Source organism: Antechinus flavipes, chromosome 6 (genome assembly GCF_016432865.1).
Source record: "Antechinus flavipes isolate AdamAnt ecotype Samford, QLD, Australia chromosome 6, AdamAnt_v2, whole genome shotgun sequence".
NCBI lineage: Eukaryota > Metazoa > Chordata > Mammalia > Dasyuromorphia > Dasyuridae > Antechinus > Antechinus flavipes.
The window spans coordinates 245,659,136-245,682,998 of record NC_067403.1 but is presented as its reverse complement, the minus strand read 5'-3'; the positions used below and the strand labels follow the sequence as shown (position 1 = coordinate 245,682,998).

The 23,863-nt window shown below is 32.2% G+C and overlaps 2 protein-coding genes across 2 annotated transcripts; both read right to left on the bottom strand.

Moving 5' to 3' along the window:
- Window positions 1-7,052: 7,052 nt before the first annotated feature.
- Window positions 7,053-8,012, bottom strand: LOC127540448 (olfactory receptor 8K1-like). The gene has a single exon (XM_051965142.1). It carries the CDS (start codon window positions 8,010-8,012, stop codon window positions 7,053-7,055), a length of 960 nt encoding a protein of 319 aa, XP_051821102.1.
- Window positions 8,013-17,397: 9,385 nt separating this feature from the next.
- Window positions 17,398-18,330, bottom strand: LOC127540372 (olfactory receptor 8K3-like). Its single transcript, XM_051965030.1, has one exon. The coding sequence runs from the start codon at window positions 18,328-18,330 to the stop codon at window positions 17,398-17,400; it is 933 nt and encodes a 310-aa protein (XP_051820990.1).
- Between the last annotated feature and the right edge of the window lie 5,533 nt (window positions 18,331-23,863).

The following is a 23,863-nucleotide window of genomic DNA, read 5'->3' as shown; positions in this document are numbered from 1 at the left end:
AATCAGCAGGATGATTTCAGAGAGGCATGGAGAGATTTACATGAAATGATGCTAAGTGAAATGAGAAGAACTACGGGATCATTGTACATAACAACAACCAGATTATATTATGATCAATTCTTATGGAAGTGGTTCTTTTCAATAATGAGATGATTCAGGCCAGTTCCAATGATCTTGTGATGAAGAGTGCTGCCTATACCCATAGATAGGACTGTGGGAACAGAGTGTGGATCACAACCTAGCATTTTCACTTTTTTGTTGTTTGCTTGCATTTTACTTTCTCATTTTTTATTTAAATTTTCTTCTGCAAACATGTTATTTTATAATATATATGCATATATTAAATTTAACCTATATTTTTACTATGTTTATCATATATTGGATTACTTGCCATCTGGAGGAGGAGTTGGGGGAAGAGGAGGGAATTAGAACACAAGATTTTGCAAGGATTAATGATAAAAAATTATCTATATATATGTTTAATTTTAAAAATGACTTTGTTCATTCATTTACTTGTTCTTTCTTTTCTGTTTTTTAATGGCACTACCATTTTACATTCAAGATATGTATTACTTTTGCATTTATTATGGTACATATTTTAAAATGTTAGTTTCTACCTAATATATGCCAAAATGCTTTGTGGTACTTCCACTAGATTTGTTGCCCAAGTATCAACTTATCAGCTTTATCAAAGAATTAGCTATCTCAATAGCCAGTAGTTCAATTTCTTATGATTCTTGCATAACTACTCTTTTGTGCTGAACTCTTTTTGTATTTGTATTTTTTAACCACTGATGAATGGATTTGATGATTTTGGCTCTCCAGAAGAATGTGGGACCAGACATGTGTTCCTTTCTCTTCATATCCTATTGTAATAATGCCACCATTCAAGGTGATAGAGCTACCTGTTCATGCCCTATCCTTCACAGAAATAAATGTTGGGGGAAAATCTACTCAACATTGGAATGAGATGTAGATCACAGATCTAGATCATATCATAGGGTGACCAGCCTAAGGTGTGTAATCCTCTTAAACAAGCGCAGCTTCAGAATTGTACTAACACTTTTGTTTATATTAAAGTAAATCAATGCTTATTAATAATCTCTGTTATCCACATTTTAATGAAACCCTATATTTTTTTAATACTGTATGAATTTTTGGGTGTAAATTACTGTTCCTTTCACATGAAATTATGGAGGCATTGATTTCTAAAAAAATGTATTCTTCCCATTGAATTTTAAATTTAGAATATCAACTCAATTCTCCAAATACACAGGTATAATTCTATAACTGATTTTTTTTTACCCTAATATTGTTGTCTTACCACAGATAGGTGCTACTTATGCATATGATACCTTGTGGGTAGTATAGTAATAGACAATGGACAGAAATGATTCATTTCCTTTTCTGTGTGATAACTCAGGCTTTGACTGATATTAACATTTATGTTTTTCAATGAAATTATCCTTTGTCTATGGGCTTTTTATTCTCTTCCTCCAACCCATTTTAAAAAAAAAATATATCCCTCCTTCCTGTGATTCCCAATATATCTCAGATTCTGGGACTGTATCATTCATAGTTTTTCCAAGTGTAGAATTTTCACATCATGGCATATCATCTCAAATCTGAAAAGCAATGCACCAAAATGAAGGCATCCTGGCACTATATCCTGCATATTTTTTCCACGTGTTACTTTCCACTTTTGAAGTCCCACAAGATCCCTGATAATGATTCCATTCCTGCTTTTATTTTCAATTTAACAATGCAGATGGTTTACTGCTCATGAAAAAAACTGATTAAAATCTCCATTTTATATGCCGAGAGGAAGTTATCCTCTATGAGTCAAAGAATGATTCTATTGTATAACTCTATAAATAAAATGGAAATAAGATATTCTATGACAATCATAGAAGTATCTCTCAGTCATTGTTGATAGATTCTTACCAGATATTTCCTTAACGAGCTGATCATTCACCTGGCAGATGATTATTATGGTTACATTGAATCATAGGATAACCACAAATGGAGAAGCAAGTTAGTGTAGGGGATCGAGTATAAAGAGCTGGACTTATATTTGGAAAAACTTCTTTCAAATCTTGCCTAAAACTGGGTAATAAACTACTTTTATTCATTATTTTCCACTAACATTACTAGACCCCTCTTAAAATAAATATAATGAAGGCATTTATTATTATTCTCCCTACTCTAAAATAATCCATTCATATAGAAACATTACAAAATTTAAACAAAACAAAATTTTAAAAAGCCTTGTCCTAGGGCCACTTGTAAGGATACATTCAGGAAAGCTGGGTCTCTGAGAATGTTTTTACCCCTTGTGCCTGAGGGCAACTGCAAATGGATTGATTCTTATAGTGGTAGGTAGCTGAAATGAAGATAAGTTTGGAGAACAAAACAAGTCATTATGAAAATCACTGGTTTCTAATACTGAAGCAATTAAACTATTAATAATGAAATAATTCAGCTTTCTATTCAGGCCAAGAGAAATCATATGTTGCACAATTTGGGTGCAATGCTTCCTGAAAGGGGCACAATACTTAGGAAAATAATGTTAATACTTTATGTTTGAAGATATTCCTTAACCAATCATTAGTCTGTTCCACAATTTTTTCCCTTTTCATGACTTCATGTAATTCTATTTAAGTCAGAGTCTCCATTTTTCTACTTAAATCACCTGTTCTCTACTCTTCCATAAGCCCATTTTCATTGTAGAAGACAAAAGTGGAGGCTGTAATACTTATTAATGCAGAATTAAAATTTCTAGTCTAATGTAGAACAATGTGTCCTCTTACTGGGGTGGAAATTAGAAGAATAAAATGAGAAAATTCAAGAAAAATTAGATTTATAAGGTAAATATTGGATTCCTAATTTATCATTAAAACGTCTAGGAAATTCTTGCCTCTAGGTCTTGTTTACACATATATCTCAACAAATATCCATAGCAAGTTAGAAACCTGACATGTATTTAGTTGAGATGGTATCCTGGTATAAGTAGTTATTACATTGCCATTTTTGACCTGACCTGTCCACATTTGGAAGATTGTATTTTGTGGAATACATTTCAGGAAAAAAAAATATCAATAAGCTTTGGAGAAAACTAAAGAATAAAAATAGGAAAAAATAAAGACATAAGGGCTATCTTAGGATAGCTTGAAAATGTTAGTCAGTGGAAAGAATTGGTTCATGGCATCATAGATATTTTTACTCTTTTTTTTTTTCTCACTTCATTTTTTTTTTTTTTGGATACAGGTTAAGTTCTGAACTATGTCTCTCCTTCACTCCCTCACTCACCCACCCTGGCTTAGAGAAGGTTTAACCTTTACAATTGTTACACATAATTTACTTTTGAAAGTAGTATGTTTATTTTGTCTCACTGCTCTACCTTTTTATTTTTCACTTAGTACCATGTTGTTTTGATGATTAATATCTGATAGTTTAAAATCTAGTGTTGCTAAACTTTCTTAATTTTTTCCATTAATTTCTTTAGTATTTTTAAATCTTCCATGTGAATTTTCTAATTTTTTTTTCTAAAAGAATAATTATTTTTGACAATTTTTTTGGATTGGCATTAATAAAATATATATTAGTTAGAATTTTCATTTATATTATATTGCCTCTGTCCCTACTTGAACAGTTAATATTTCCCTATTTAAATCTGATTTCATTTGTACAAAAAGCATTTTATAATTATTTTCATATAATTTCTGAGTTTGTGTTACAAGTATATTCTCTGGTATTTTATGCTGTTTATGGTTATTTTAAATGGGAATTTTTTAATTGTCTCTTCTTGAAACATTTTGTTAATGATATATAGAAATATTGATAATTTATGTGGGTTTATTTTATACCCTATTACGTTATTAATTTTTAAACTATCTTTTTAGTTGAATTTCTAGGACTTTCCAAATATGTCAACATATTATCTGCAAAAAGAGTTTTATTACTTCATTGCCTATTCTGATTCCTTCAATTTCTTTTGCTTCTTTTATTGCTATTATTAATATTTCTAATACAACAATGAAAAAGATTGGTGATAATCGGCATCTTTGTTTCATTTTTAATTTTGTGGAGAAGACTTCTATCTTATCTCCATTACAAATAACACTTACTGATGCTTTTACAAATGCACTTATCATTTTAAAGAAAAATCTATTCACACATACGCTTTCAAATACTTTTAATAAGGACAAATCCTGTATTTTGTCAAAAGCCTTTTCTGAATTCATTGATATAATCAGATTATTATTATTTTTTTACTTTGTGATATGATCAACTAAGTTAATAGTTTTCCTTATGTTGAACCATACATAAATTCCTAATATAAATCTTGTCCTGAAAATGATTGCATTGAAATCTGCCTTTCCCATCCCTTAACACTTATATTTGTATATAAAAGTTCTATACATTTCCTGCAATAGGAAGAGGTCTCATGCCCAGGAGAACTTCCAGTTTTAAAACTGTATTCCTCACTCTGAAAGTGATTGATTAAACTGCTACTTGACCTCTAAAAAACCTGTCTCTTAGTCTGTTTTCTACAGATCCAGCTACACACAGTTTAGAAACCAACATAGTAATAAAAAAAAATAAGCCATAACTGACATGATGAAAAGTCCACTGATAAAAAGCTTCCCCACCAAAAAACAACTATGTATATGATGTATAACCAAGGTAGGGAATTATATATTTTTCTACTATGAAACGTATCAAAATTTTTGGGCCAATGACAGTGGAATAAGCAAGGTCAAGCTTAAGAAAAACAAATACATGTGAATTTAGAGCTAGCAATCAATACTGATTAATATGATATTTTCCAAAGTTCTTTAACACTGAGAAAAAAAAGGCCCCAATGAAGGTATTATGAAGCTCAGGATAATTTATTATATGCCCATAAACATGAATTCACTCATCTTACTTCCTGTAGTTTCAATCTGTTCAATCATTTCTTCCATCTTAGGAAGATAATATTGAAAAAAAAAAGCCTTTTTTGAGTATTGTTTGCCTAGTCAATTGAACTGATGTAGAATAGAAATGGCTAAGGTGAGTAGGAATTTTCCCACTAAAATCTAAGTTATTTTTATTATATCAAATCATATTACATCAAATCACATTATATCACATTAAATAATATCTTGTGACTGAAATGATATTATTGTTCTATTTTATAAACTTCAAAGTAAATTAAGAGATCTTTCATGAGTAAGATATAGGCCAAACTAACCTGGATAATTTAAAAATATATTTTGTATAATCATTGTTTGGAAAATTCATAATGGGATATGGAGAAAAGGTAGAATATTTTAAAACACGTATGAATGGCAATTTGATGTACCAGAGAATTGTCCTTTCAGATGAAACCTGGGTTCAAAAAACAATCTGACAGAAAAGTCCCAAATCACTGTTGTTTGAAGGAATTTTTATTGCAGAATTTTTCCAAATCCTTGAAATCACAGATATGATCCCTATTCCTATCCCTTTTTTCTAATTGCTTTATATCTGTGACCTCCAAAAGGGTATCATAGATCTCTTCATTCTATATAGCCTGATCTCTTTATAGCTTTTTCAAAGACTGAATACTTTTCTATCTAGATCATGATGAGGTTCTTGAAATTATAGAATCAAAATTATTTTTTTAAATATTTGCCTTTTTCTGATATGTGAAGCAACTTTTAAAAAGCTTGTTCTTTTGAGAATTTTGAGTTGTATGGCTTAGATTTCAAATTTCAAATATCCTTCAAATAATCCATATATTATTATTGAACAATGCCCTTGATAAAACTCTTTGATTTCTCTATTTGTAGAAAAGCATCTGTGACATGGGCACTGTAGAGTGGGGATCATAATATCTACCTCATATGGCTATTGTGAGGATGACATAATATATTTGTATAAATGGAAAAAGAAACTCTCTCTTAACCATGCATGGGACTCAGTAGATACATGTAATATAAATAATTATTCCAATTATTTCCAATTTCAGTTATATATTGATAAGACAAATTAGGATGTTGTAGGATTTTGAGTTCATGTTAAGAAGAGCAATGAGTAGGAGTTCAAAAGAAGCAGATTTCAACCTAGGAAAAACTACCAAAGATTTTATTTGAATGAAGAATGAGATAATTCAACAAATATTAGAGTTCCCCCTCCCCCAGCTAGAAGTCTTCACATAGTGACTGAGTGATCTCTTTGAAATCCACCTTAAGTAATATGATAAAAAAGGTAATTGAGGGATGATAACAAAAAGAAACCAAATGCTTGTCTGTATCTGCAGCATAAAACAGATTTATGAGAAAAAAAAAAAAACTAAAGCAGAAATATCAAATTTAAGATAGAACATACATGGTGATAACAAAAAGGCAATTGTGGAAAATACAAAACTTAATGATTTGAAAGTTTATACAGAGATTTCTCTATCTGATGAATTGTAAAGAAAGTCACCTTCCACTTCCAATCCAGCAGAATACAAAATACAAAATACAAAAGCTGAAATACAAAATAAGTAAAAAACAAACAAACAAACAAACAAACAAAACAACAACAACAACAAAAAAAAAAACAGATTGTTCTTTTCAAAGCTGTGCCTTTTCAAATAATGGAAATTAAATTTGTACTATGTTGATGTTTGCAGAATGAAAATTCATTCTAAGTTGGAAAATTTGCAACTTCAGAGGTTGGGGTTCTTCTGTGGGTGTGAGGCTACATGACAAAATTAAAATAATAAAAGTGAACATGAATAATAGCAATCAGGAAATCTGTTTGCTACTTGATCAAGAGAAATTTTCCTAAAAATGTGATACACATAACTTTCCATTCTTAATCTTCAAACAGATTTTCTAGATTTCCAATAATGTGCCTAAACTCACCAAAAGATACATTTCTAACTGACAACAAAAAGGAACAGTACATTTTGTTTAAGGAAGAATAAGCAGAAAGATACTTTCAGAAAGAAAAAAAAAAGAATGCAGAAGAAATTGACAAAGGAGAAAAAAAGAATTGTTGACTTCTGGTAATCAATTGGAACCATTGCACATTGTAGTTTAAATATGAAGTTTACATTGATTTGCTAGGGCTCTTTTTAGGGCACCTTTTACCTCTTTGTTCCTCAAACTATAGATCAATGGGTTGAGCATAGGTATGACCAAGGTATAAAACACAGAAGCCATCTTATCTGTCTCAAAGGAATGGCTAGAATTGGGCTGCAAGTACATGAAGAGAAGGGTTCCATAGAACACAATCACCACAGTGAGATGGGAGCCACAGGTGGAGAAGGCTTTGTATCTGCCCTCAGCAGAGTTCATCCTGAGGACAGCCACAAGAATGAGCATATAGGAAACAAGGACAACTAGGAGGGAAGAAATCAAATTTAAAGCTGAAAAGATAAGAAAAATTAATTCTATTTCGCTTGTGTCAGAGCATACAATGGACAACAAGGGAAGACCATCACAATAGAAATGTCTGATGACATTGGATCTGCAAAAGGACAAGATAAAAATTTCAATTGTGACCAACAATGACACAAAAGTGCTATAGAGGTAAGGGATGGCCACTAGAACCAAACATACCCTGTCTGACATGATGACTGTGTAGAGGAGGGGTTTACAAATAGCCACATAGCGATCATAAGCCATAGCTGACAAAATGAAAAGTTCACTAATAATGAAAATCTCAAAGGAAGCTAGTTGGATTGCACACCAATTGTAGGAAATGATATTTTTCTCTGCTACAAAATTGACAAGCATTTTGGGACCAATGACAGTGGAATAACCAAGATCAGTAAATGCCAGGTGCCTGAGAAAAAAGTACATGGGGGTTTGTAGATGAGAATCAATCTTTGTTAGGATGATCATGCCCAGATTCCCCATCACTGTGACCATGTAGATGAGGAGGAACACACCAAAAAGTGGGGCCTTTAGCTCTGGTCTATCTGTGACTCCCATGAGAATGAATTCAGTCACTGAGGTACCTAAAGTTTCATTCTGTTTGTCCGCGAATTCCATCAAAACAACAATCTGGAAAGAAAATAAAAAGTCTATAAGAGTTCTTAGTTCCATCATCCATTACAATCTTAGGATATGCAGAGTCAATGAATAAGGAAAAATTGACTTTTCCCTAACATCTCAGAGTATTGACATGGAAGAACTCCTACATCCATGAAGATAGCTAATTAAGTAGATGATATAAGGGAAAGAACCGGTTTTGACAGTTTTCTGGATAGAAGATGAGTTACTGAGGGAGATTATAATGCTATAATATATGCCTCTGTATTCCATGGAATGACAAGGAACAGAAAACTCTGAATGTTTGGGAGCTATTCAATGCATATCTTTATCTACCAACTTTCTATTTAAAAAAGAGACCAAAGTTAAGCTTGTGAGAATGCGGAATTTCTTCTATATTTCGAGATTACAACTTTACCAAAAATGACAAAGAAATCAACAAACTTTTACTCTGAAATCATCAATAGTCAAAATGATGCAAACATGTACCATTCTGCAAGTAATCCAATATATAATTACCTCTAACTTGAATATAGAAGGGAGAAGGGAACATTGATATGGTCTTCTGATATAAATAAAATTATCAGAACATTGCTTTTAATGTTTCTTTTATAAACCTTGAGTAGACTCTGAATTTGATAGTGAAAACTATTCTAGCTTAGGAGAATGACTCATCAAAATTTCATTCCTAACTATATATGTTTCATAGGCATATGTGATTTGATTATTGAACTACTTTATAGTCAGCTATTCTTTCCCCAGTATGATATATAAAGATTAAGTTAATTTTACCAATATCTACAGTTGCATAAGTATGCCTGGGTAAAATTCTAGGGAGTGAAATATATAAAACTTCATCTCTTCCAAGGTGAAACATATAATCTTAATTTAATTATAATTATAAAGATAATAACAATCACCTGGGAATTCTATGACACTATATTCTAGCCATTGTGCTAAGCCTTTACAAATATTACTCTTTTTTTTCCCAAAACAATCCTAGGATGTATCGGCTCTTTCCATTTTACATTTAAGTAAGCTGAGGCAGATACTGGTTAAGTAACTTGGTCAGTGTCATTCAATTAATATTTGAGGATAAATTTGAACTCAGATAGTTCTAGACTGTAGTCTAGGATTTTATGCACTCTGCCATGTAGCTTCCTCAACTTGTTCAGTCATCCAGACATGATCAGTTTAAATCAAATAGCATTGGTATCAGTATTAATAAGTCTTCTTTTTTACCAAGGTGCCAGAATATTGTAACTCTGAGTCGAAGCTTCCTAGAATGTCATTTGTTGATCCTCAACCAGTATGTCTGAGTGGAGAGTTTATCCAGCTAAATTCTACCTATATAAGTGGTTCTGTATAGTCTCTAATTTGCTCTGACAATTTTCATGATTAGAATACTTCTCTTCCTTGCCAAACAGAGGTACCTGAATGATAGCCTAGCAATCGAGAAGTGGCTTTATTCATTCAACCTTCAAAAGCCTCACCTCTTAACGTCTTTAGTGAAATTGCCTGGACATCTGGTTTTCAGCTGGAGTCACTGGAATCTGTTGGAGACATTTAGATCCAAAGCCAGGAATTACTAAATGTGTTTATCATTTAGAGCCCAACTATAATAAATGGGAATAAAGGGGAAAAATTACAGTCACATCTACAGTAAATTTGCTGCATCTCACTTATATAATCTCTCCTACTGTCTACACCGAGGAGAAATTATAGCTTTCTTGATGCTCATGAGACTTAATCCCTAAAGAACAGAAAATCTTCCAAGGAATCAACATTTCATATTATCTCCTCAGGGAACGTTTTTGAAGGTAGTTTCTATAATCATTATCAATGTCAACATTCTTATCTGTAATATAATTATTTTTAATTACATAGCCATGAGTGGAATCACATTCACCAAAATCCCATATTCTTATGTTAACAATTTTTTGTATCCTGAATCTCATTTTCAAGAAGATAGGACTTCTTTTTATCTGTCCAAATATTATTACTAAACATACCTTAAGAACCCTTGGATACTTTTCTACTTACCTGATTATCCGAGTTTCTGAAAAACTTTTAAGCCAGAGAAATTATTTTTTTTGAGGGTTCTATTTTCATTCCTATGAATGCATTTGGAGCACCATGATGATTTTACTATGTAAATCATTACGTAGGCAGAGATACTAAGGTTAGCAATGATGATCTCTGTTATTTGTCATCTAATGATTTTATGTGTTAAACAATAATTTATATTTTATATAAGTATATATATGTATATATATAAGTACATATATGTATTTATTATTAACTGTGTATACATAATTATATCAGTACATACCTACAATCTACATCTCAATTTTAGAACAAACTTTAATGTATAAATTGTAATATATCAAGTCATTCTGTTAGAAATTTGCATGTAGGCTTTGTCTTAAAGAGCTAAAATGATGACAAGAAATATAGTTTATCTGTATCAAAGAGCATAAAATTCTATTTCTTTAAATTTTGCTCTAAGTTGTATTTAGTTTTGTTTTCTCATATTTGATAGAGTAAATAAAGATGTGTATATGTTTGTGTTTGAATATGTGTGTGTACATATTTTTACATGTGTTAAGGAGAGGTTTGCTGTCAGCTTTTATCAGTAAAGAAATTAATAATGTGGTAATTGAAAAAAAATTTCCCACTATCTCAAATTACTAAGTAAACAATAAAAAAACTTCTGAAAGGCCACAGAGATTAAAAGTTAAGTAATATGCCGATGTCATTTGATTTGCCTATGTCAGAGGCATGATATAAACCCAGGTCTTCTGATTGAAAAGCCAGACCTATTATAAATATGCTGTTACTTCTCTAAAATATATATGTATTACAATAACATATAATTATTTGTTTTTGCAAAAATTTTTATTTATTTGTATCAGAAAGTAGATATTTGATTTATCCTTGCATCTTGTGAAATGGCCTCAATCTTAGATAAGTAGAACATTTGATCACTTTCAAGAAACATTTTCTGAGTTTCAAAATAAAGAGCACATTTTGTTTCACTCTTGAATCTCTAATTTAAAGAACTTCTGAAAGCATTTAAATATTTTCATCAGTGCTAGAATGTTATTTTTTTAAAGTGAATAATAATCTTCAGGTATGTCTACTTGTGGTATGACTATTTTGAGGGTAATTTGTCATTTTCAAGTACATAATTTAATAGATTTTTATTAAATATGAACATTCAACTATTTGACAGAATATAAGAGTTTGATTTCATCTGCAATATTTCAATGTATTTGTGATATCTTCTATGTCAATTTCTGCTCAAGCAGTTAACACTTCAATCTGTCCATGTTTTCCTTCATACCGAATTATTTCATCTTTGCATTTATTCTAGTTTATAATTTAGCTTCCCAGCAGTTTTTGTCAATGAGGAGCTCTACCCCAAATATCAAGTGATCAGCTTTATTAAACAGTTTGCTATTGAGTTTCATTTCTTAGGTTTCTTATGTAGTTACTTTTTTCTGCTGACCTCCTTTTGTGATCTTTAACCAGTAACAAATGATTTTGATGTGATTTTGACTCTTCAGAACAATCAGGGATTAGAAACATGCTCCATTATCTTCATTTCCTATTGTATTAGTGTCTCCATTCCATGAGGAAAAGTTCTTCTATTCACTGCCCTCATATTCCATTCCCCACAGATACAAACACTGGGGGAGAAATATCTATTCAACATTAGAATGAGTCCTATAGCACATCTGGAGTGACTAGCCTAAGAATTATTAAATCAAATATGCTCCTCTAAAACCAACTCAGTCTTACAACTTTGCTGACACATCCCTTATGCTCTGATACTTGATCTCAATAGCACCCTGCCTTTAATTAATATTATATAATTTGGCATATATATTAATTTTTTACCATGTGGTGAAGGCATTAATAACTAAAAATGTGTTCTTCCTATTGAGCTTTGACTTTAGAATGACAATTTACCTACACAGATAGACAACTACAATTTTGTCATTGATCACTTTGTATGTAATCTTTTTGTCTTACTACAAAGATATGCTGCTTGTGTATAGGAAGCCTTCTTGATAGTGCTAGAAAATAGACAGAAATTCATCACCTTTCCAAGATAATAAGAAATAATTCATTACCTTTCCTGGGTTACATATCAACCCATGACTGATACTGACCTCTCTTTCCTGTGTCCATGGCTCTTCTTCTATCTCTTCTGCCTATTAACCCTAAGAATTATTAAATCAAATATGCTCCTCTAAAACCAACTCAGTCTTACAACTTTGCTGACACATCCCTTATGCTCTGATACTTGATCTCAATAGCACCCTGCCAGATTTTGATATTGCACCACCCATGTTTTCTAAATATAGAGTTCTCACAGCATGGCATATAATCTCAAATTTGGGAAACAGAAAAATAGGAACAAAGGCATTCTGGCATTATATGTTAAGTGCTACATATATTGTCCCAATTTTACTTTACTCCTGCAATCCCCCACATTTTTTTTACTCTGTGAGAGTTTGACAAGTTGAAATATACTTTATAAGGAGCCTTGGTAATGTACCTTGAAGCAGTGTTATAAGCACTACTAATATTACTAGAGAATCATTAAATTGTCAACTATTATTATTCTCATATAACTTTCCTACCACTGGAAAAAAAAAAACGGAACAGGTTTGGAAGACATTGTCTTCATTGTTCAACTGTTAAGCCCCACCATATTAAGATGTCATTCCTTGCCCTATACACACTTTCACCTTTCCATTCAACCTAGAATTACATTATTTCATTTTTTTCATCAAAATCACTGAATATGAATAGGCAGAAATAATATATTGTACATAGGATCCCCAGAACATGGATGTAATAGTAATGCCTACAATATGTAGCAGATTATAAAGAGTGTAGCAAGGCAAATAAAATTGGAGAAGGCTAATCATGTACATGTCCCAGAAATGGTAAAATGCTTTTATTGATGCCCTAGCATCAGTCTATGTAAGGGTATCATGTCTGAGATCACAATTTCATTGCATGGTTGAAGTAAAAGGAAGCATATTAAGTCCAGTTCCTCACTAACAGATCCATAGTGACTGATGATAGGGGATATAAATGTTGTCTTGAAAATTCAAGAATATATCCTTTGAACCAGTAGTGTTACTACTGAGCTCATATCCCAAAGAGATTTTTAAAAAGGAAAGGGACCTGTATGTGCAAGAATGTTCATGGCAGCCCTCTTTGTAGTGGCCAGAAACTGGAAACTGAGTGGATGTCCATCAATTGGAGAATGGCTGAATAAATTGTGGTATATGAATATTATGGAATATTATTATTTTGTAAGAAATGACCAGCAAGATGATTTCAGAAAGGCCTGGAGAGACTTACATGAACTGAGGCTGAGTGAAAGGAGCAGGACCAGAAGATCATTATTTACTTCAACAACAATACTATATAATGATCAATTCTGATTGACTTGGACCACTTCAATAATGAGATGAACCAAATTAGTTCCAATAGAGCAGTAATGAACTGAACCAGCTACACCCAGGGAAAGAGCTCTGGGAGATGACTATGAACCATTACATAGAATTCCCAATCCCTCTATTTTTGTCTGCCTGCATTTTTTATTTCCTTCACAGGCTAATTGTACACTATTTAAAAGTCTGACTCTTTTTATACAGCAAAATAACTGTTTGGACATGTATACATATATTGTATTTAACTTATACTTTAACATATTTAACATGTATTGCTCAACCTGCCAACTGGGGGAAGGGGTGAGGTGAAGGAGGAACAAAAGGATTTGCAACTGTCAATGCTGAAAATTTACCTATGCATATGTGTGTAAATAAAAAATTATAATAAAAAAATAAAGGCTTAGGAAAAAGGTTGAAATAACTAATACAAAAAATAATAAAAATAATTCAAGAAGATGATATGAGTTATGGAGTCCTTTGAAATATTTTGAACTTTAGTTTCTTATCTGTATACAGACATCCAACCTCCTTCAAGCCTGATCCCTGAAGATATTATTGAGAGCAGCAATCATTCTTAAAAATAAGTCAGCAATTCTCAACACCACCAGCACTCACAAATAACTATCTTCTACTGATGAACAGTTGATCCCAAATATTATATGAGTGTTAGTAATCTCAGACAAATAGGCATATTTCTAATCTAGAGCGTATATACATCATTCTAAGAAGTCAGTCATGTTGAAATATACTCTGGTCAATTTTTCTGCAAATTCTGCACATACAGCCTGATCCAGAAATACGTCTATCCATTCCCAATGTTATTAACACTATTGTTCAACATTAGAAAAGCTATGATTTTATATATGGAAATTACATTAAATGATTCTATTAGTATACATTTTGCAGCTTTATCCTAACTAAAATAAAGCGTTTCCAATAACTGAAACATTCTACTTGTGTTTTGTTTACTTACTATTTGTGTTCCCAGGTTTTAGCACAATATTTGGTACAGAGAATATGATTAGTTTTTCTTTCATTCATTCACTATTTTTTTCACTCTTCATTCAAATGGATTTTTGAGTCTCAATATTTATTCTTGTTACTAGTTTTCCCATTTGGCAAAATACTTTTTATGTCATAATTCTGAAATGATTCTCTAGTTGTCTTAATGCAGTCTTCCAAATTCATGAAAACTCTGTTTCTATTTGCCTTACTTGATTTCTATTTGCCAATTTTCCAGCAGGATATTCCTGTCTTATGCATTTTCATAAGGACTACCATAACACCTTAAATGTGATAATTCTCTTAGCCTGATATTTCTTTGTATCTATCCTCATAAAATACACAAGATCTAGTTATTAATCCTTTAATAATTGTGAAATTAATGATGATGATATTGATGTTAATGACAGTGATTATATTGACAATAGGATGATTTTGAATTTAGAGATAGCCTAGTGTAAACTATAAAGTGTAGAGTACTGTACTACTAATAAAAAAGACATCATTCAAAACTTGCTTCCAACAATTATATCCCAAATGACCTCAGTAAGTTATTTAATCTTTTAGTGTATATCTGTAATAAGATATGAATTTTAAAAAGTATCCTATGGCTTTGGTAAAACTTAAATGAAATGTTTATGAACTCAATGTATTCATTTCAATTATGATTCACATTTTCTCCCTTGAATTTCATAGACCTCAAAAATGTGTATACTGAAAGCATTCAACGTTGTTTTCATCAGCCTGAACTATTATCAAGAGGAAACATTTAGGAATTCAAGCAAAACAAAACAAAACCTTACCCAAGTACTTTCCCAAGGTAGTAGTCTCTGAAACTATTTTTATTTATAGATCTAAAGAACACAGGGGAATAGATTATATTAAAGAATTATCAGCTACTTTTTTTCAGTGAAAATAAAGGTATGTCTGGAGCATTTTCTGAATAATTATGTAAAATTCTTGTTTCCAAATATTATAGTAATAAAATGATCCCATTTCAATAAGACCAAGAGAAATCACAAGTTCTAAGTTGCGAGCACTGCATTTTTCTTGGAGAAAAAGCACAATATTTGGAAAGAGATGATTTTTAGCAGTTATTTTGTAATACATTGCACATCCAATCACAGTATTCCTTCCATATTATTGATTCCACAGTACCTTTCCTTCTCCAGAATGATGATTTCACGTGACTCTATTAAGACCAGAATTTTTAGGTCCTTTTTATGTTTTGCCATAGACTATATATATAATCCTTTTGATACAGTTAGATTTTGAGAAAAGATTATTCATTATCATCTCTGTGATGTATCTTATCCCCGTGACGGATAGTGGCCTTTCAAGTTCTGAAGAAAATTTTCTGTGTCTTGGCCTTCTTCTGCCTAGGATCTCAGATGAATCTCATATTTAATTACTATACCATTCACATTTTTCCATTTCTCTCACATGACACATCATCTTAATGATCTTGAGTCAACCCACATCAAGAAAGACTTGCTAGCACAATATCTTGGTTGCTATATCATCCGACCTCTCCCATTTTCCAGATCCAACACTTTAAATAATAAGATTCCCAGACTTGGAGTTAGAAAGATATCTTCCAGAATTCAAATCTGGTCTCAGACACTTAAGAGTTATATGACTCTGAGCAAGTCACTTAAACCTGTTTGCCTCAATTTCCTTATCTTTAGAATAAACTATGGAGAGTGAATATAACGCAGAAAAAAATAACATGAATAACAATAACAAAATTTTTATATGAATTTAATATATTCAAACTAAGGAAGCTAATGTAAACTTCATTAAGAGAGTCATGGAATCCAAGTACAGGATGTAAGAGTCTGGTTATATTCTGCATTGTCTAGATCATAGATGGAACATTTCACTAAATTTTCATCATAATGCTCAGAATAAACATTGACAAGCCACAATGAGAACAGAGGGAGTAAACCTGAATTATGAAGATACAGAAACATGTACTTTCTGAGGACTGGTTAGAAGACACTATTTTGTTACCATAAAGAATAGCCTCTTAACATCATAGATTTTTTTAAATGAAATAGACTGAAATTTAAGTATGAGATAACCAGAGAAAATGAATTTACTGACCAGAATGTCACAGGACACAGGTAACAGACCTGGAATTGATTCCAGATCTTCTCAGAGTGGAGTGTCCCAAAAGTCCTAATTCATTTTAAGTTTTACAAAATTAAAAATTCACTGAAAAATTTGGGACACTCTCCATAACACATTTTTCTTTCTATTCCTGGACAAGAATGGAAGAAATGGGTCTGAAGGTAACAGAAGTGATATAAGTTTGTATTGGAATAATTGTCACACAGATGTAGGAATAGACTTGTTTTGGTTGCTTATGAAGGAAAAGATCAGAGACAATGGATACCAGTTGGTGAAAAGAAATTGTAATAATAGTTAGAATAAACTTCTTAACAATTAGAGAAATTTGAAAGTTCAGCTACTGTAACAGGTAAAATTTAAAATTAGTAAAATTTACATGCCTTGATGACGAAAAGTACTTTATTTCTATCTGCACAATGCCCAACACCTGGCACCAGAATTTTCTAAATGCTTTTCAATGTATTGATTATGTCAAGAAAACTTTAGCCAAAAGTGTGATGCTTAGTTTGGGGGTAAGTGAAATATAGAATTATATAGAGGTAGTATTTCCTGTCTTCTTTTAGCTACCTACCTCCCTAGAAGATAGATCCACAAAACTATAATTTATTGGAAGTTGACAAAAATAAACAAAATAATTCTCTAATTGCATATTAGGAGAAAAAAAATTATTTTAAAAATAGAGAAGAAAAAGAAATTGAGGAGAATTTCTAATTGCTTTTGATAACAAAATGGAATCAGAAGTATCTGATTGAATGTTAAAGAGAATGTTTATATCACTTCTTAAAAACTCTTTTCAATGCATCTTTTACTTCTTTGTTCCTAAAACTATAGATCAGTGGATTCAGCATTGGAATGACCAGGGTGTAAAACACAGAGGCCATCTTATCTGTATCAAAGGAATGGCTAGAATGGGGCTGCAGGTACATGAATAGAAGTGTGCCATAGAAAATAGCAACTCCTGTGAGATGAGACCCACAGGTGGAGAAGGCTTTATGTCTGCCTTCTGAAGAGTTTATCCTCAGAATGGCTACAATGATGAACATGTAGGAGGTAAGGATAATCAAGAGGGAAGAAACCAAATTTATTGCAGAAAGGATCAAAATGATTAATTCAATCTCATTTGTGTTTGAACATATAATGGATAATAAAGGAAGAGAGTCACAGAAGAAATGTCTTAATATATTTGATTTACAGAAGGACAAATGAAAAATTTTAATTGTGGCCAATAGGCATACAGTAATGCTATAGATGTAAGATATTGCAACCAAGATCCAACACACCCTGTTTGACATGATAACCATGTAGAGGAGGGGCTTACAGATAGCCACATAGCGGTCATAGGCCATGGCCGATAGGATGAAAAGTTCACTGGCAACAAACGTTCCAAAGAAAAGTAGCTGTGCTGCACAACCATGGAAGGAAATAGTGTTTTTCTCAACAATGAAACTCATCAGTGTTTTGGGACCAACAGCTGTGGAATAACCAATATCAACAAATGCTAGATGCCTAAGAAAAAAATACATTGGGGTTTGTAGGTGGGAATCAACACTGGTTAAGATGATCAATCCCAGGTTCCCCACAACTGTGGTCATATAATTGAGGAAAAATATAACAAAAAGAGGGCCCTGAAGCTCAGGACTGTTTGTGATGCCCATAAGAATGAATTCAGTCACCTGGCTCCCAGTGGTGTCATTCAACTGGATCATTTCTTCTGCCTAAAAAACATAATCTGAAAACAAAAGGAAGAAGCCTTCTATGAATACAGACCTTGTATAATCAGGCAGTCAGTGAACAGAAATATCTTAGATAAGATAAACAAGAACTTTCCAATTAAATTACAATTCATTTATATCCTTATGTCAGAATCCATCAACATTTTCTCCCCAAGAGAAAAGAGATTGTAGATTATCATAAAATTATGAGTTTATTGTAAAGTTCTTCAAAGTGAAAATAAGAGATAATAATATTAATAATCACTTTGAAAATATTTTAACTAATTAGCCTATAGAAGGAACATAAAGACGACAGTACAATATATAAGAATCTCTAAGGATAGCACTGTAGTACAGCAGGGATTGAGAAGCTTTGAAGACAAAAAGGCATTAAGAACTATATCCAGTACATTTACATGTGAACTTGTGCCAGTCTTGTAACCTTCTGTTAATCTAGATTATTCTCTGTAATTATATGTTATATGAAAAAAAATGATGACCAATTTTGAAAAATGAAATTTCCTTCATAAGTGTGATCTTAAGCATTGAGGTTAAAGGTGCAGTACTTAGGAAGACAACATGTATATCCAAACTATTGCATCATCTCTCTTTTGTCAAGATAGAAGATTTTGCTGCCTGCAGTACCTAGTTTTTGATTTGGGTGTTTTAATGTCCTCCTTCAGAGAATTCACATCAGTGAATTTTTCAAACTTTTGCGCTTCACATGCTATCTAGTTGCACAGCCTAGTTTTTAAGGACTCTTAGGATCTCATATATTATTAGTGATTCACATTGTTTGGCAAAAGCTATTTAATATCTCTGGTGGGAGGGGGGAAACCATTTTTGAAAATTGTTTAGAACTAGGTGTTACCATCTGTTAGTTTTTCTAAAATCATTTCAAGAAGTTTGAGTGAATACATGTTGCTAAATTTCCTCATTAACCTTCACAGTGGACATACTGATAGAATTTTGGAACTGAATTACTTGCATGCATCAGATGTTTTGATACTTACTGTACTTAAATCATAAACAAAGAATAATATTACCTGCTCACCTGGAAGGTAAAATCTTCTGTGACTTGCTCATGTTTTCACTACTGCCAGTTGCTTGAGGGAGAATTTATGCATTTCTCTGTCCCAATGAGGCCATGTCCCAGAAGTACCAGAGAATGTTTATGAATTTCATAATTATAATCCCAGTTGAATTGTGAGGTTTGGGTGTCTACAATAAGCAATATGCATAAGTTTATGTAAAAATTCCACAAAATATTTATTATATTTCAACTATTGTTAGGTTTCTTACTAAGGATGATATTATGCTGGCTGAATCAAGCTTGAGGACATTGCAGAGTTCTCTGGGAGAGGTCTGTAGCCAATAAAACAATTTATTATTATTTTTTTTTCCATTCACAAAACAAAGGCCTGGACAATTAAAATAATCCAGTGCCTAGAAGATGGCTTGAAATTAAATGTGCAAAATGAAGAATCTGTCTTTTGGAAACCTGTTTGAGTAAGATGATACATTATCCTCAGTTGTTCCCAGAAATAATCAGAGTGATATGAACAAGCTAGATTGCCTTGAAAATATTTTGTTCAGTTTTTTTTCCTGTCTTCATGTACTCTTTGTGATTCCATTCGGGGTTTTCTTTGCAGAGAAACTGGCATCATTTGCCATTTCCTTCTCCTGGTCATTACATAGAAGATAAATTGAACAAAATAACTTTAAGTGACTTCTGCAAAGCCACAAAATGTCTTAGGCAAGATTTGCACCCAGGGAAAGGATGAAGAGGTAAGTAGTGTGATAGAGAGGGCACTTAGCAGCTCATCATAATTTTTTAAATCCACCTACCTGGAGTAGTTGTGTGATCCATTGCAAGAAACTAGGCCTTTATATTTGCTAAATCAAAATGTTCCCCACCCCCATCCCCTGGACCTTTCAGTTGTTTTTCCTTGTTTTTAAGCAATCTAGGTTAAGAGATTTGCCCTGGGTCTCCAAGAGAGGAAATGTTTTAAGTTGGATTTGAACTGGATCCTCCTGACTCTAGGGCCAATATTTTGTCTAGTATAGCACCTACCTACCCCTTGGAGCTGAATCTTAAGCAAATTAGTAACATTGCTTTTGAAGGATGGTCTATGGCCTCATCTTTGATCCAATGTCCTGTATACTTTTGGATATTTTCAGATTGTTTTCTGTGAACAAACCATGTGCCATATTCTGCCTATTGGGTTAATAAGGACTAGAACATAGAAAAGAAGGCATGCTGGAGAGGAAAAAAAAAAAAAGAAAGCACTGAAGAAATTGCCTTTAGCAGCTATGGTTGTAGAAAGACTCTAAAACTTCCTCAAAGAAAGGAAGCCACAGCACTTAACATCCATACCACCACTGAGGAGAAGAATTGATTCTATCTAGGCTGTTCAGATGCCAACAAGAGAATTCCAAGTTCCAGACTTATCACATCACAGTTATCTATGTGTACAATGTGTCCATGTGTACAAATGGGAATAATTTTAAAAAATAAAATAATGACTTCCATTTTGAGAAACTTGAAAATTGTAACAACTACTTCTTCTACATTAGACCCAAATGATAATTATCAAACCAAATCCAAATATATATGACAAAATAACTTTATACAACATGTTTATAGGTATTTTGTTCATTGCCTCTTATAGTATTTCTGTAATTAAGTTCATTTCTTATGTTCTCAAGATGTTTCTCATGTGTCATTTGGTTGGTCATTGTTTAATTCTTTTGTGTGGTAATAGATTGATAATTGTAATAAATCTGATGGATGCTGTTGTCTTGTTATGAGTAAAACAGACAGGCTAGTTTCTTTCCATAAGCACTATTCTGGAAAATCAAATGAAATCCATATCTGTGCTTCTATTTAAAAAAAAAAAAGAAATTGTTTTTCTGCCTCTTTTTCTTTCTTTTAAAATACAAATGAAAATAGTACCTATGTGCCTGAATCTTTATGTAAATTAAATGGGATTGATATCAGGAACCTAATTGGTAGAGTAAATCTATCCTTGGGTTTGGAATCAGAAAACCTGGGGTCAAATGTGACCTCAAATCCTGGGCAAATCACTTAATCTGTCTGGATCAAGTTCATAAATTTTAAAGTGGAGACCATAACACTTCATGGTAAGGTTATTATGAAGATCAAAGAAATATTATATGTAACTTGGTTACAACAGAGATTGATATAAAATTGGCATTTGATGAATAACTAATTTTTTTTGATGACTCCCAAGTTTTTTCCAAAAAGGTCATTTTACAAAAACTCCCTCTTCTACAGGTCTTATGGCATATTCCTAAAACCTAGAACTGAACTCATGTTCTATTTCTTTTTCAGTGAGTCTGCAAAATATTACACATGAAAGACATGTATTAATGACTAATGCAATTTTTAAAAATTTATATAACATTAAAGTAGTAATATCATCATCATCCACACCGACTTATTGGATATATCCAGTGTTTCCATTGCTGTTTAATAAGGAATTTGTATTATCTTTGGAGAAAAAGCCTTCTCTTTTTTTGCCTGTTATTTGTCTCCTACGTGCAATGAGTTCTGCATCATAGATTAATGATAGACTAAAGCTGGCCTTTGAATCATAAAATATAGAATAAAGTTCTGGCTCAGGCATATATGGACTTCATTCATTCATTTGTGCATTCATTCATTTGTGCATTCCTGCCTTCCTATGCCTACTGTCCATCAACAGTGTAGATCAGAGTCCTTCCTTCATAAATACTTAATGATGGCTTAGTTGGTGAGCATACCTATGGCAAAAACAGTGACAATAACAATAAAAATCGTATCTTGTTCTCTTCTCTTATTTGTTGGTGTCTTATATTTAGGTCATAAATATATTTTACACTTATTACAGATTATGACATCATCATTATTATTATAATGACCAAGAGTCAAATAGAGTTCACTGTGTGCCTAGCACACAGTGGTCTACAACAAAGCTTATTAAACTGTAGGTCATGATCCCATCCAGCATCATGTAACTGAATGTGGAGATCATGAAACCATGATTTATTATCAGTAAATGTTTGATTTGTGTACCTATTTTATATATCTATAGACCCAGGATTATGTGAAAATTTCTTTGGCTAAATGGTATCACAAGGTGACAAAGTTTAAGCCCTGGTATAAAATAACTTCTGTACTGATCTTCACAACAGTGCTGGGACACAACACTGCAATTATCACAATTTTTCACGTAAGGAAACTGAAACAGAAGATAAATGACTTACCCAAAGTAAGAGACCAATATATAAGGTTTGATTTGAACTCAGATCCTTTTGTTTCCAAGACCAATACTCTATATACTGTATCGCTGACTTCCCCAATATGATATATTTATTTACCACTAATTTCTATTAAACAACTTTGCAGGATTCTCAGAAGTTTTTTGTCCAAAAATTCGAGCACCAATTTGTAATATTCTCTTCTCTAAATTATAAGGTTCTCTGGGAGCAGGTTTCTTGGGGGTTTCTGGGAGCAGCCTTAGTTCCAGTTCAGTATAATCACCCCAAATACATACAGAGATTAAAATCCAAATCTTTTATTTTCTCTTTCCAGTATTATCTCCTTCCTTGGGCCCAGTTAGCTTTCTTAGAGGCCTATCTCTCTCCTTGGTTTTGCTAGTCTTTTGCCTCCACCAGCTTCAGCCTCTAGCCCCCTTCGAATGTCTCTAGCCAGCACAAAGGTGATAAATGGAATGAATCTGTCCCCTCCTCCAAGAGTGGACTTCCCCTTTCTGACTTCTGAATGTCCCAAACTGAATCCGGGTTGAGACTCATAGCTTATATATGCTTTCTTAAAGGTGTTAATCTTGTAGAACTCTAATAATTACTAAGTACATTAGTGAACTAGAGAATTGTTAAGTACCATGCTATATTAGATAACTGACTTAGTAAGAATCCCAACAGCTCTTCATCAAATAATTGTTATTATTAATTTGTTTGAATAGGAACTATCAAATTCAATTCTTCAAGATTCTTTCCTATGTTGAATTTTTTAGTGATCTACTTTATATTATTGAATCAGCAATATGATGCCTTTGACTCACTGAAACAATTAGGAACCAGTCACATGCTACTTTCCCTTTTCTTCCCAATTCACATTGCTTATATTCCAGTTCTATACCTAATCCTACATACAAATATAGTCACTGATGAATTTTATCCATTCTAACAATTGTACCTGTGTTTAATCTACTTGGGTTTAATTACTCTAATATGTCATATTTCTTTAAAACAAACCTAACTTCAGGATCTCACTTATATTCCCTTGGCAAGCAAATAAGGACCTTCGACTAGAAATCTTCTTTACTACATAAACCTCTATTACATTTTATATTTGATTAAGATTCAGTTAATTGTTGTATATAAAGGTTTGTCTTTATTATCACAAGGATATTCTGAAGGTATTAATTTGTTCAAGTATGCATTTCTCATTGAACTTTGATTTTAGATTATGAGTTCTTTGCTTCACACATACAACTATAAT

Bases quoted from the DNA above. Each gene is read 5' to 3' on its own strand.
- LOC127540448 (XM_051965142.1), bottom strand. From the start codon at position 8,012: ATGGAATTCGCGGACAAACAGAATGAAACTTTAGGTACCTCAGTGACT.
- LOC127540372 (XM_051965030.1), bottom strand. From the start codon at position 18,330: ATGATCCAGTTGAATGACACCACTGGGAGCCAGGTGACTGAATTCATT.